Source organism: Ascaphus truei, chromosome 17, assembly GCF_040206685.1.
Source record: "Ascaphus truei isolate aAscTru1 chromosome 17, aAscTru1.hap1, whole genome shotgun sequence".
Lineage (NCBI taxonomy): Eukaryota > Metazoa > Chordata > Amphibia > Anura > Ascaphidae > Ascaphus > Ascaphus truei.
Genome location: NC_134499.1, coordinates 36600860 through 36616231, shown reverse-complemented (window position 1 = coordinate 36616231; position 15372 = coordinate 36600860). Strand labels below are relative to the sequence as shown.

The window sequence follows — 15372 nt, the reverse complement described above, 5'->3', positions numbered from 1 at the left end:
TTCTATGTGTATTCATAATTGCCAATTCATACGTGACACCCATTGTATCTGCCATGGATGGATGAAAGGCAGCGCTGGGATTTAAACCTGTGCAGTGCCGATGTTCACTTTTAGACCTGCTGCCGGTTCTGAATATCTCTGGAATGTTTAACATCTGCTGCGTGTTTTAGGAGACACTCTGATATCATGGCAAATGCTTTAAAATTCCAACCTGTCTATACAAACGATGTTTTATTTCACCTACAACTAAAGTCCGTTCTGGTGATAAGGCTAATATTGCGTTTACATATTTTGACAGAGGGCTTGGATGAGCTTGTGAAACAGCTGGACAGCCTGGAGGGTGTGCATGCATTTGAGTACTACCCACTAACCCCTGGAAAACATGTTGTTACAATCACTTGGGGTGGCCATCACATCCCTAAAAGGTGAGCAGTGAAGAGTGACGGTACTTCCTGCAATGCAGGTACCAACGCTTACATATTTAATGCATATTGTTTTAATAAATCGGCACATATTCAACAGCATTGGATATGATTAAATAATTTTCCAATGATGCTGACAACCTAGGTAGAATATTAGTAATTCCTTTTGATAAGATGTTGCCAGTGTGAGATGTCTTGCACAGCAGAACAAGACCAACTCAACTTCTCCATTGATGTTTCCAAGAGCGTTTCTTTAATTTTTTTGTCCCAGCGTTCGCACATCGGCCCTTGCCCCAGGTATGACGTGGGTAACACTTGTGCATCACTTCACTTTTTCACAAGCTAGTACTTTAACATGTTTGCAACTGTGTCTCCCTGATACTGTATCTGATCACACACCGCATGCCATCAATGAGAACTGCACAATACCAGTGCCCATCCTGATGCCCAGTACTGCGGTATACAGTGGCATTTACTGCAAATAAACCTTCATTTCCATGGGGACTGGAGGTTTGGATGTGGGGGGTGCTGAACCCTCCTGGCTATATACATATATAATCTATTGTATGTTCAATTAAGAAACCTAAAAGGCTTCATCATAGGGATTGAGAATTTGCTCAAATCCCAAATGTATTTTATTGTATACTTGATCGTATTGATGAAAGTGGCATCTGCTGTTGTATGAGTTGGTTATCTGAAGGAGACAGTTTTTGTTTTATAAATGAGATTGAGATTGATATGTTTATGGTGATGAAGGCCGTTTGTTAAGCCTATGACCAGTCAAAGACACCGGAAATGATGGATTATGTATTTGCTTTTATCAGCCCTTTTGAAGTTCAGGTGGATCTCGAGGCTGGTCCTCAGAAGTTTCGAGCTTGGGGACCAGGACTTTCTGGAGGTGTGGTTGGCAAATCAGCAGACTTTGTGGTGGAATCCATTGGCACAGAGGTTGGCTCATTAGGTAAGTCTGCTGAGTCGGCCTTTGGGTGTCCTTTAATAATTAATTAATTTAATTCTGACTGTAAATGTTCATATCATTCATTATACTTAACTCTAGTAATAAAAAACACAGCAAAAGAATGACCTGAGTGTCTCATTGGCTACCACAAATAATTATGTGAAATACATAACCGGTATAAAGTGCATAAAACCTTCTGTTATATTCCAGTTATGAAATTGTGTGTTTTACACTTATCTTATGAAACAGGAGCTGTGTTATCAGGACACGATCACAACAGTAGGAGTAACTTGAAAAGCATAAATGATGCCACATGCCTTAAATAGCTATGCTCTAAATAGTCCATTGTACTGTGGAATTCAGACTGCTTTAGTTTGTAATGAAAGGAAGGGGTTTCTTCTGTCTAGGAATGAGCCATGCCAAATATCTGAGAATAAATGTTTTTGTTACTTGTTGGAATAAAAAAACTGTTATTTGTGTGCTGACATTTGCGAACCCTTTTTTCTGCTCAAGTCATGCAATGCATGGCTCCATCATTTCTTCTTCTACGCCACTGTTACAAACAAGATCACATACTGTACATTCAATATTATTACAATATGATGGTTAAAGTACTAAAAGTAACAACAATCTTTGGGGGAAGGGAACAATGAAGCATAACAACCCATGTGTGGCCAGGAGAAAATGAAAGGTTAATGGAAGGGAATTATCTCTGCCGGTGCACGGGGCAGAGGGTGAACCACTTCACCATTTCATCACGGATTGTGAAGCAAGTGAACCTAGTTTGAATCCTGGTGCCCTTATCTTGGTCAAGTCCCCTTATCTTCCTGTGCACTAACAATAGATTGCAAGCTCTATGGGACAGGGTCTCGTTGTGCCGGCAATGTCTAGGTATAGAGCTGCGCACACTGTCCGTGCTGTGTAAGTAAGTAGAGATGGGTGAATCCACCCAAATCAATTTCCTGAATTTTTTTGCAGTCTGCCCCCTCTATCCCCGCCCCCCACCCAAATCGGTTTTGCGGTGCAAAATCCGCAAATGTATTTTATCCGCAATCTGCGCGGATTAATCAAAAACCGCCATTGGATACTATCCGTTGGCAGATTCTTAAGAATCCATCAACAGATTGCTGAATCCGCGGATTGGATTCTACAAATTAGTCAACGGATTGCGGCGTCTGGAGTGTATTGGTAATAATAATTAAAAAAATCCGAAAAAAACGAGAATCGCCCTTTTTGAGATTGATCCGCTGAAATCCGAAAGGAACCGGCCGATCCAAGTTCGCCCCCAAAAACTTTGCCCATCTCTATATATAAGGAAATAAAGTATTAGAATTAACAAGTATGTTTGGTAAAATGTAGGTGCTGCTGTTGGTATCGACCAGGCTATGTTATATAAACGTGGATTTTCAGGCGAGGCTTGAAGAGAAAGCCGTTTTGATCCATGGGACTGGAGTCCAGTTCATAGAAGCAGTTATTGAAAAAGGTTTCAGACTTCAGTATCATAATACACAAATGGGGCAGTAATGGACACTGTTGCCTGCCCTTCCATGGGGAATGATTGAAACTTGAAAACCGAGTTTGACCAGAACGAATACTCACACCGTCCCGATGGAAAATAAATGCTAGCAATATTTTTAGCTTTACAAGTTCTAACATATGATCTCATGCTGGTATGGTGTCTGTAAGCCACACATGTTCTCGTAAACTAATCTGCTGCAAATAAGAAACACATTCTCCATGATTTTCTTCTAACTAATGGCCAAGTAAGTGACCCTGTAATAGTTTTCAGTCCAGAAGAGTTAGATTACTCAGGCTGTCGCAATGTAGATATTCATCATGTTGCTTTTGTCTGTTGCAGGTTTTGCTATTGAAGGTCCATCCCAGGCGAAGATAGAATGCGATGACAAGAGTGACGGGTCTTGCGATGTGAAATATTGGCCCAAGGAGCCTGGTGAATACGCTGTTCACATCATGTGTGATGATGAAGATATTCAGAGAAGCCCATACATGGCTTTCATCCAGCCGGCGTCAGGAGAGTTTAACTCCGATGAGGCAAGAAATGTGTCTTTAATCTTAACATTACTAATCATAGACTAAAAAGGATATTTACAGTAGTGTAGCACAAAAATCCACCCGTTTCATATTTCCATTTTTTTTTTCTTAAAAAAAAAAGTGTATACATTTTTCAATAATTGTGCAAACAGGTGCGTTGCTCACTAATTACAATAAGTGGCGGAACACGCCATAAACTGATATATTCCATTTAATCAAATGGAAGTTAATTCTATATTCACTCTTTATTACACCACATATGGAACAGGGCTTTGGTGTTTTCTTGCAACAGTAGTACTCTACTCTACTGTATACGCCGCAACCAGCTTCAGACACTGTATATTTTTTAATATTATGTGCAGCATGCTCTGCAACCATTATTAGAGATCACTTTGCATTTAAGTCTTTTTTTTTTTTTTTTTCTTCCAGTTTCATTTTCCGGTTATTTTTTTGTTTAGTTATTGTGGGTTAACTTAAATGGCTTCCAGAGTCCCTCTTAGGAGGTCCCAATAATATGATCTCCCTAAAGGAGAACATCAGAGACGAGAAAAACCACTCAGTGCCTGGTAACTGTTGCCAGTCCCCGAGGCACTGAGGAGGCGAAGCAGTTCATTAATAATTAGGAACATCGGTCACATTGAATCTTGTATCACGTGCTTACTTTCTGCATATCTGACATTGTTGAGTAGAACGTAGAATGCATGAATGACCTTGGCATACATTGAGTAGAATGCATGAATGACCTTGGCATACATTGTTGAGTAGAACGTAGAATGCATGAATGACCTTGGCATACATTGTTGAGTAGAACATAGAATGCATGAATGACCTTGGCATACATTGAGTAGAATGCATGAATGACCTTGGTATACATTGAGTAGAATGCATGAATGACCTTGGCATACATTGTTGAGTAGAACGTAGAATGCATGAATGACCTTTGCATTACATTGTTTCTGATTGTGATTCCAGGAATCTTAAGGGATCTAAAGCACAAATGTATTAGAAGAAAACATTGGTGGCTGCTGAAATAAATTGCTACAATGTGTGACTCTTAATTGACTTTCTGTTGATTTTATGGGGGCATTTGTATGAGGTTTTAACATTTGATTAGAGAGTGCAAGATAGCTGCTTGTTTTCACAAAGTGGCATTCACTAATTAATTTTACCTCTACATACTTGCCATTTAATTGAATAAAAATGCAGTGAATCTCCCAGTATCTTCTCAAGTATTTATATGTCAAATGACCTAAATTAGTGACGTTTAGTAGTGATGGACCAATACGACTTTCTTAATGGGATACATCTGATTTGGGGTGTGACAGTGAGGGATCATCTATCGATGAGGACACTGATACTGGGACTTTTGTGTTGACACAGATATCCAATATGACAAGTGTACTTGGGCAGTAACTAAAGTCCTATGAACTTCAGTCTTCATTGCTAACTCCTGTTATGATGCCACTGTTTTCTAATGAAGTAACAAGTTATCTTTGATTGCAGGTTAAAGCTTATGGTCCAGGATTGGAGAAAACTGGCTGCATTGTAAATAACCCAGCAGAATTTGTTGTAGATGCAACGAAAGCTGGGAAAGCCCCATTGAAAATCTTTGCACAAGTAAGAAACAACTCTGTGTGATGGTTTTACAACCGTTAATATAGTGTGCTTGTGGGACAGTGGGGAAAAGACCTGTTTCATGAGTTCCAGGCAGATGAATTGACCTCTGATGAGACTGTTTAGGCACAATGTGTTACTGTGCTCTGCAGACTGTGGGGTCCCAGTTCTATATCCAGCTGAGGCTCTCTTGGCTTCAGCACAATCCTAAACAGACTTAACTTCATTCCATCAAACCAAAATGAATTGACTTGGCAGCCCGGCCACGGAAAGGCTGCACATTACTGCATTAGCAGAATATATGCTGACTTCGTCTTCTTTTTATTTTTTGCAGTGAAGCATATTTTTTTTCTTATAAACCTTCAGCTTTTTCTGGACTAACCAGGTATTTGAAAACCAGACGAGCAAACCAGCAGTAATGGCCATTGGATGCACTACAAATATTGAACATGTTCGGGGATACATACTTGCTAGGATGACAATGATTTGTAGATAAAATGATTAGTATCGCATGATATATTTTTTTGCTTTCAGGATGTAGAAGGGAATCCTGTTGATATTCAAACAAAGACGAAGAAGGGTGGCACTTATTCCTGCACATACAGTCCAGCCAAACCCATAAAACACACCATTGCTGTTACATGGGGTGGTGTCAATGTACCCAATAGCCCATTCAGGGTAGGTCAAACTCTTTGATCGTCTAATATACTGTAAGACCGCATGTTCTATGTTAATACCGGTTTATGGAGCCTGCAAGAGCTGGTTGTTGCTTCCAGGTGGAAGCATAGCTGTGCAAAGGGTTGTTGTCGGCCTCTCTGGTGGCCAAAGGGTTAATTATCTGCTGCTGATTAGTTTCAAGTTTTTTTTAACCACTGATCATATTCTATGTGAATCCCAATTTGCCAGAAAGTTCTCTGTGCAGCAAAAGAGGACATAGACCATGGGTGGCCAACTCCAGTCTTCAAGGGTAACCAGCAGGCCAGGTTTTCAGGATATCCTTGCTCAATCAGTGGCTCAGTAGAAGACCTGTGCTGAAGCAGGGATATCCTGAAAACCTGACCTGTTGGTGGCCCTTGAAGACTTGAGCTGCCCACCTCTGATAGACAGTAGGTACCTTGGAGCATGGTCCTCTGTAACTTCCGTACAAGTGTACGCTGATGTTCTAATTGTATCGTTGTCTTCACATTCCTGTTGTACTGCCCCTGCAGAAATAAATGAACATAGTAATAACAGTCTCTCAGCAGTTCCATGTGTTGAGTGTACAAGATATAGAGTTGACAGTTCATCTATAGCTGATTTGTCAGGAATATAAATAAGTGATAAGTAATAATTTTTGGCTGATACTCCTACCTATAAATGTATCAATCTCTGTTACAATATGCAGTAGGGATTTTGTTTGTGATCCCACTGTGTGAGAGGCTTATATAGCAAAGGGTTTATTGTTAAACCTATAGGAAGACCGTTTATTTTCAGTGACATTGCTTTGCTATTTTAATATTGGGCTCATGTCTGTCTGCATCATGTTTATCATGTAATAAGATCGGGGAAACCCCTAGTGCGAGAGGTTAATATGCAGTTTAAGCCATGTTGACATTTTTACTAGCTACTTTGTGGCAGAAGAGAAATAACTTTCATTCATGTTACTTAGGTCAACATTGGGCAAGGTAGCCATCCCCAGCTGGTAAAGGTCTTTGGCCCTGGTGTGGCCAAAACTGGTTTGAAGGCGAATGAACCTACTCACTTTACAGTTGACTGTACAGAGGCCGGAGAAGGTCAGTGATTATATAATCTGTGGGTTTTAAATGTTAAAGTAAACATATCTTTGGTATTTGTGTAGCTCACAAGGTTACATTATTTGCATGCTGGGAATTTATTACTCCATTTGTTTGCAGCAAATAAAAAATATCAATAGTTAGGTCTACCCGACAAAAATCAACTTCAACAAAGTGATCCAGAATATATACGATCCCAAATGATGTGTTTGTAACCTTCAAAAACATGACTCTCTGCATCTCCTGCTTCACTGTCCCATTAATAAGAAATGATCCATAAATCCAGAAACAAGACATCTGCTGTGACGTTTAAAATGAAAAAAAAAAAGCCTACTTCTTAACGTGTGTGTGTGTGTGTGTCAGACTGTGTGTGTGTGTGTGTCAGACTGTGTGTGTGTGTGTGTCAGACTGTGTGTGTGTGTCAGACTGTGTGTGTGTGTCAGACTGTGTGTGTGTGTGTGTGTGTGTCAGACTGTGTGTGTGTGTGTGTCAGACTGTGTGTGTGTGTGTGTCAGACTGTGTGTGTGTGTGTGTGTCAGACTGTGTGTGTGTGTGTCAGACTGTGTGTGTGTGTGTGTGTGTGTGTGTCAGACTGTGTGTGTGTGTGTCAGACTGTGTGTGTGTGTGTGTGTATCAGACTGTGTGTGTGTGTGTATCAGACTGTGTGTGTGTGTGTGTGTGTGTGTGTGTGTGTGTGTGTGTGTATATTTAAAATTTATGGTGAGTAAAAAAAGTGACACAAACCCTGCACCGTACACAGCATATAGCCAAGGTGAAAACAACACTTGTGAGCACATTCACATGTCTCAGCCAGGGCCGCACCCCTGCTATTCCCCATTGTCTCTTCATTTGCATGTCATTTCCCAGAATCCCTAGCTAGACATGCAAATGAGCACACAGTGTCACCTAAGAATCATACATGGATATCGCTGCACATTTTGGGGATGTTGGATAAAAAAGGTAGAAGAAATATCGAGGGTTGGAAGTTTTCTATCAAATCATTTAATGCTAAATGTTCCCGACTGCTTTAATCTCAACAGTTTTGGAGGCCGCTGAAAAGCATTGTACGTTTAAAGCTGATCAGCACGGATTATCTTTATTATTAACTTTGACAGGGCTCTCACGGCTATAATAAAACCAAGACACTGCACGGGGTTACGGACGCGTAGTGGCTTTCTTATTAATGACCTCCTTACATGATAACATATAACTAGGGCTACCAGACGTCCGTATTTTCACGGACATGTCCGACTTTTGGTCACCGTTCCGGGAGGATTTATTTTTAATAACTAAAAATGTCCGGGAACATCGACCGTGACTGCGCGAACAAAAGTCGACCACGCATGTGCGAGCGATGAGTGCGGTCGGTGCTTATCAATCGCGCATGCGCGGTCAGCTTTTGGTGCCCCTTTTTTGAATATGGGTTTATTGGAACCCTAATTTAACCTAATGTGCCTTGAATCGATTACAACCATCTGATCAAACAAAATATTGTTGTTCTTGTTGGTGCGACTGTAGCAGCGAAAATAAGTTGGTGGCCTCCTCAATTTACTACAAGGGGCATAGTTTTATGTTTAACTCTTTGGTGTTTCCAGGTGATATCAGCGTTGGTATTAAGCATGACGCTGGTGTTCTCAACGATGAAGACGACATTGATTTCGATATCATCCCCAATGCTAATGACACATTCACTGTGAAATATATGCCACCTGGAGCTGGTCATTACACAATTAAAGTTCTCTTTGCTGGAGAGGTGAGTAACACAAGCTGGGAGCATACGAGTTACGAGTAATTCTATATAGCCTGAGGCGGACGTTTTCGGCCCATAATCCCCATTGGACAATATAGAACGAGGCCTATAATATAATCCTTGCTTCAGACATGAAGGTGATTTTAGGTCTTGCACATGATACGGCATTAGAACACTTTCATTGCGAATGTAATAAAGTAACTGATCTGTTCTGAGACAGGATACGTAGCCGTCCTGAACAAAGCTCCTTCTGTACAGTACACATGTATTCACTGTTCAACTTCAAAGCTGCATGCTTCAATCAATGTAACATGCCCAGTCACAAACTATTAACATCGGGACAAATACCTACTGGTTGTTAACAACATTACTGCATTTTTTTTTTCTCATCAAGGAAATCCCTACTAGTCCCTTCAGAGTCAAAGCCGAACCTTCTCACGATGCCAGCAAAGTGAAAGCGGAAGGACCTGGACTGAGTAAAACTGGTAAGTGAGATATCGCCGAGCTCTATATACGGTATACTACAACTAGTAGTGTCTCATCAAGTTACTGTATATGCAATGCCCTGCATACTAGTGTTTCCATCCTCTACAGCAGGGGAGGCCAACTCCAGTCCTCATGGGCCGTCAGGTTTTCAAGATATCCCTGCTTCAGCACAGGGGGCTCAATCAGTATCCCAGTCATAATGACTGAGATACCTGTGCTGAAGCAGGGATATTCTGAAAACCTGACCTGTTGGTTGCCCTTGAGGACTGGTGTGGCCACCCCTGCTCTGCAGCCAGTCTTCAGGACAAGAAGGGAGGGTGGAAGGGATTGAAACCGTAGATTTGTGTCACACAAAACACGCTATAGTTCTAGGGCAGTTTTACTGGGGCAGGCTTCTTTTCCTTGCAGTCAATGAATGCCCTTTCATGGTCAGTTAAAGTATATTGGATTGGCAAACCCAAGCATTGGAAAGGTCCGTGTTATTTGTGCCATACCTGCATAAAAAGTGGATGAACGGTCATGGGAAGAGGGGACCACGGAGAGCAACGTTTGGAAGGATTTAGTTCCTTCAATTAAATATTTATACAAAACAAAAAGGCAGTGACGTTGTTTGAGCAAAGTATTTACATTCCAATTCCAACCCCACCTGTGTTCCTCTCTTAAGGTGTTGAAAACGGGAAGCCGTCCCATTTCACGGTCTTCACCAAAGGTGCCGGGAAAGCCCCGGTAGACGTCGTCTTCAGTGGATCTACCCCAGGGAATCCTGTGAAAGACTTTGAGATTATCGACAACTATGACTATTCTCACACTGTTCGATACGTCCCAGTGCAGCAGGTATGGAAACGATGCACAGGGAAGAGGGCTCTTATAGCGCCTGCTATGATCAGAGGTCAAAGTATGACTATAATAGAGGTCACGTGTACTTTGTTTGTTTTCATGGTCTGAATACAACAGGTTTATTTTTAAAAGGTTCCTTCCACTCCTATATAGTTTGCCCTATATTTTACCATGTCTATACTTTGAAAAAAGGAAACAGTGTTTTGAAATTAAATAGTCACAACGTAGCAGTGGGTTTTTGCCTTGGACCTGCTAACATATGTCGTGACAAAATTGCAATGAAATGTTCAAGCTGTAGCAGTTCTGCAAAGCGGTCACTTGGCAGCCCTTTTATATTAGGAATATACAACAGCGCCCTACTCATTACCTGCCTCAGGCAGTATTACAGAAGAAGTGCTACTGGATTTAAGGATTTAAAATACTTGATTGGGATCCATAAGGAAAATCAAGAATTTGGGGAATAAAAGGAGCAATGCAAGCACTCCTTCATTTTTTTTTTTGCCATTTTTTATACAGGTTTGAAGCAGGTGATCTCCGGAGGTGAACCCCATTAATTGCAACTTTGGGAACCCCCTGGTTACAGATACTTACCTCCCTGTAGGGAGTGCCGGTAGCCGCTCTGGCTGAGCAAGTTGGGATTTACATTTTAAAGCTCCCACATCATGCGAGCCAATAGGAAGCCCAAACCTGATGTCACAGCTTCCGATTGGTCCTCAGGACATGGGAGCTTTGAAAAGCGACCATTACTTGATCCCCGCAACGCCAGCTGGTTAGCCAAAGTGGCCACCGCCCCCCCCCCCCCCTACGGATGTATGTATCTGCGGCGCAGGGGGTCTCCGGAGCTGAAATTAATGGGGTTAAAAAACAAAGCGCTTGGATTGATGATGAGCATCGGTATACGCGTCCGTATTTATATATATATTGTATGGCATGCACCTTAGATCGGTGGTATACACAAAAGACAGACATTTCTTTTATTGACATTGGACAGTAGATTTGGGCTGTAAGGCCATCTGACGAGGAACAGCCTTCTTAATACATGGAGGAGACTTCAAGGGCAAACAAAATAATTTCAGCGTGCAACCAAATAGTTTTCATAACTTCCCCCGAGCTGCTATCACTTTAACTATATATATAAATCTGCTTCTATAAAGAAAGTGTCTCATGGTTGGTACTTTCAGAACATCATCAGTTATTCTCTATTTAGATTTTACCAGTAGCTTTACAGTGTTTAGCAGCCTTCTAAGTTATTGTGAGACCATAAACCTTTCATTTAAACATTATTAGAAAATCTACTTTAAATCATAGTTACATAGTTACATAGTAGATGAGGTTGAAAAAAGACTTCCGTCCATCAAGCTCAACCTGTGCTAAATTTAGACAACAGATACTTTATTCTATATCTATACTTACTTATTGATCCAGAGGAAGGCAAACAAAAAACCCCATTAAGGGGAAAAATTAATTCCTTCCTGACTCCAAGAATTGGCAATCGGATTAATCCCTGGATCAACATCCTTCCCATGTATACTTATTTGGTATATCCCTGTATACCTTTCCCATCTAAAAAGATGTCCAACCTTTTTTTGAAGAAATCTATTGTATCTGCCATCACAGTCTCCATGGGTAATGAATTCCACAGTGTAACTGCCCTTACTGTAAAGAACCCTTTCCTTTGTTGCTGGTGAAATTTCCTTTTCTCCAACCTTAAGGGATGGCCCCGAGTCCTTTGTACTGCCCGTGGGATGAATAGTTCTTTTGAAAGCTCCTTGTATTGTCCCTGAATATATTTGTACATAGTTATCATATCCCCTCTTAGACTCCTTTTCTAATGCAAATAAATCTAATTTAACTAGCCTCTCCTCATAAGTTAGATTGTTCATCCCCTTTATTAATTTGGTGGCTCTTCTCTGCACTCTCTCTAGTTCCATAATGTCTTTTCTAAGGAGTGGTGCCCAAAATTGTACTCCATATTCAAGGTGGTGTCTTACTAATCAACTGTGGAATTAAAAAAAAAAATATTTGTCATCGATAAAAAACAGAATCAAATTGATTTATAAAGCACTCTTAAAAATGTGGATTTTTTTGCAGTGAAAGTTTGGCAATTCAAAATCGAATAATTACTAGTCTGTAAAGAACACCGTGCTTGTACACCTTAATACATCAATTATTGCTCAGGTACTACCCACACTGAAAAACAAACATGCATCAGTTTATAGCAACAGAGTTTGCTTTGCTTGCTTCTACGTGTAATATACAGTATGTAGAAGCTATATAATAAGGATTTGGTCATCTGAGGTCAAATATTCTTAACTCTCTGAACTTCTCTGTGTTGATGTGATTAAGACGATTAAAGCCAAAGTATCTCATGTTATTTTCTTGGAACGCGCACGATTTGTAACAGACGTATAACTTCTCCTCAGCTTGCTTCTCTCTTTGACACAGACTTAGAACTGGTTTCTGCCTGCATGGAAAAGCTTATATGGATTTTAGTTACAGTTCATTCAACATTTTCCATTCGGCCAACAAAGCTTCTACAAAGCTAGAATATTAATAAATACGAAAAAGCAGAACACATCTGTAATTACTTCATCCAACTACAGATCAATTCTGACTGGTCTGGTCTTAGCTATTCTTGCCAGGAAGGGCCTGAGTTTCTTAATATGGATTGTTTCAGATAGTCTTAAGAATTGGTGATTGCCACAAATAACTTACTTGTTACTGTTTATCGAATCCTTGATTTTTGTTCCTAGACACACAAACTGCAATAGCTACTTTTTGGGCGTTTTGGGGAATGGTAAGAATATTGTGTCACCGGTTTGAGATGTGCAAGTCCACCTTTAAGATCCAAATACCAAGTCACAACATATAAATTCTAAATCGATTTAAAAAGCTGCCCATTATTTGTTTTAATGACACATTGACCGTACTGAAAAAGGAAAGTTATGGGGGTGGCCAACTCCAATCCTCAAAGGCGACCTTTGAAGGATATCCCTGCTTCAGCACAGGTGGCTCAGTCAATGACTGGCGTTGGGATAAGTTGATTGAAACATGCATTTGGCAAGTGACGACTTTGCTGGACTAAGAATATAGTGCTTTGGCAACGATAGCCGTATCCGCGTAAAAGGGAAACCGCACGCCAAGCGGCTGAACAAGCTCACTGTGTAATCTTTGTGGCAGAGATCTGTAAAAGATTTCCAGAAATCCACAGTCCGCTTCCAATTTCTGAGCTGGCTTAGTGTTTTTTTTGGCTTTATGGAAATTTAAGAAGAAATGAAACCGGGGTAGCTGCGTTACATTTGTTTACACTTTGTTAGAACAAGACTCTCTGATTAAAACATAATCAGAAACTCTTGTGGAATTTTGCAGAATTCACAATACTGAAAGTAACAGAAATTTGTTGAAGAGACCAAATGCTTTCATATCTTCTTTTTAAACTCCCTTTCCTTTGCTGAAAAGTGGACTTCTCTCCCTCCCATTAAATAAGGATTTGGAAAGACAGTCTTTAGGTTCAGTTTGTGCAGTTCAAAGTTCTGTTACCTCTTTGGGTCCTGAGGCAGTGTATATTTGGTACATGTTGTAATACTGTGGATGGATCACCATAAAAATGATGATGTAGTGTACTGAGCTTTTAAAACCGCCCTAATCTCTTCTGCAATCTTCTTTGATGTGGAAATAATGCCTTTTTTTGTTGTGTTTTTTTTTTAAAGGGTAATATGAAAGTTTCCGTGAACTATGGCGGAGACCCTATTCCAAAAAGTCCTTTCACCGTTGGAGTCGCTGCTCCTCTCGACATCAGCAAGATCAAAATCAATGGCCTAGACAGTAGTAAGTTACAGATTAAAAATAGAGAGCGGTGCATTTGCAGAGTATTTTCTATCCTTACCACTTTGCAATGTGCGGCTCGCCCCTATAGCGGCAAATGAGTTTACATTGCTATATTTACTGAGCTGCTCCATTTAAAACGGGTACCTTTAAGTACAGTGTACGGTTTCTAGATCGAGGATCTTTGGTTGGTGTATCCTAAAACTAACCAACATGAGCTATTTTATAAATTCAATGGCAATTAATGAACTAAAACAAAAGGGACAATGTAGATCTGATCTATGTATATGTATAGCTATAGATGCACTGAGACAGCTGTATAAAGAACTGGTGCATTATAACATTAGATAGATAGCATTAGAGCGCTTTAGCCTGTCTTTTCTATCTTGCATTATAACCGTTGATAGAAATGATTGAATCGCTGCAGTTACAGAAAGGTCAAAGATAGGAGGCCAAGTCTGTGCCCTCCCCATGCATTATTACTACATGCCGATCGTGCCAGGGACTGCTGATTAAAGGGGCAAATGCATTTCTAAGCAAAACTATGTTAAAGTTAGAGTGAAAAATATTCTCACCATAGGTAGAATTAAAACCATTAGCTTAACACCTATTGTAAATCTAATTAAAATGATGCATGCTAAGTAGTAGGTAATTGACTTTACTGAAGTATTTAATTAGAATTTGATAGCTTTGTTTGACTATGAATCACCTGACATCAGACCATGTGCTAGAACTCTTGATTTAGCAGAGGAAGAATGCAGTGCTTCTGATGGTCTACATTATAACAATACTTGTTGGTTTTAATATAGAACGGCATGGTTATACAAACAGGAAGAGGAGAACCGGCGATCACAATAAACAGAGCTAACATTCTGTGTGATACATTATCCAAGTGTTTTTTGTGTGTTAAAAATCATGGGGTAGACCTCCAAACAAAGAGAAAAGTAAACTACAATAATTCAGCTTCATAAAGAAATGTGGTTGAAGAAGCATTTGTCCATCCAGAGTTGGTATTCCACCCCCATTAATAATCATTTTATAGTTTCATGATACTTGGCGAAATGTGCCGACACCCAGTTCCTCTGCAATCTTCCATAAAAACAGCTCTTTTACCAGCATCAGATGAGCAAAACATGTGTGTTCTGTACCGTGGGAAACACTTTGCTATTCTTTCCCAGGGGTGGAAGTTGGTAAGGACCAGGAGTTCACTGTGGACACAAAAGGAGCAGGTGGACAAGGTAAACTAGAGGTGAAGATTTCCAGCCCAAAAAAGAAAGCGGTGCCATGTTTGGTCGAGCCAGTTCCTGGCAAAGACTGCAGCACTGTCAAGTACATCCCGAAAGAAGAGGGTCCCTACAATGTCGATGTGAGTTACGATGCGAATCCAATTCTTGGAAGTCCATACGCTGTGGAAGCCACCTTACCTCCCGACCCCTCCAAGGTAAACTGCACACATGATTTCAACTCTTGTGTTGTAGCGCACAGTTCAATTAATATTATCGTTATTATAAATGTTATCTTTTATTTGTGTGTCGCCGACATACTCCGCAGCGCACGACAATGAGAAAAATATTCTAGTAGTGTTTTTGTTTTTCGAAAATCAACATAGTAGCTAATCCTAGGAATAGTTGTACACAAACTTTTAAGATCTCACAT

General features: G+C 40.3%; 1 protein-coding gene across 5 annotated transcripts in view; it reads left to right on the top strand.

Annotated features, from left to right (window-relative positions):
* Positions 1–15372, top strand: part of FLNB (filamin B) — a 166727-nt gene that overhangs the window by 95802 nt on the left and 55553 nt on the right. For all 5 annotated transcript variants that reach the window (XM_075574819.1, XM_075574814.1, XM_075574817.1 and 2 more), the window contains exons 10-20: positions 299–425; positions 1247–1383; positions 3239–3432; positions 4936–5049; positions 5581–5724; positions 6695–6818; positions 8414–8571; positions 8963–9053; positions 9719–9888; positions 13602–13719; positions 14895–15157. In XM_075574819.1, the coding sequence (XP_075430934.1) occupies positions 299–425; positions 1247–1383; positions 3239–3432; positions 4936–5049; positions 5581–5724; positions 6695–6818; positions 8414–8571; positions 8963–9053; positions 9719–9888; positions 13602–13719; positions 14895–15157 (1640 nt within the window). The remainder of the gene's footprint in view (positions 1–298; positions 426–1246; positions 1384–3238; positions 3433–4935; positions 5050–5580; positions 5725–6694; positions 6819–8413; positions 8572–8962; positions 9054–9718; positions 9889–13601; positions 13720–14894; positions 15158–15372) is intronic.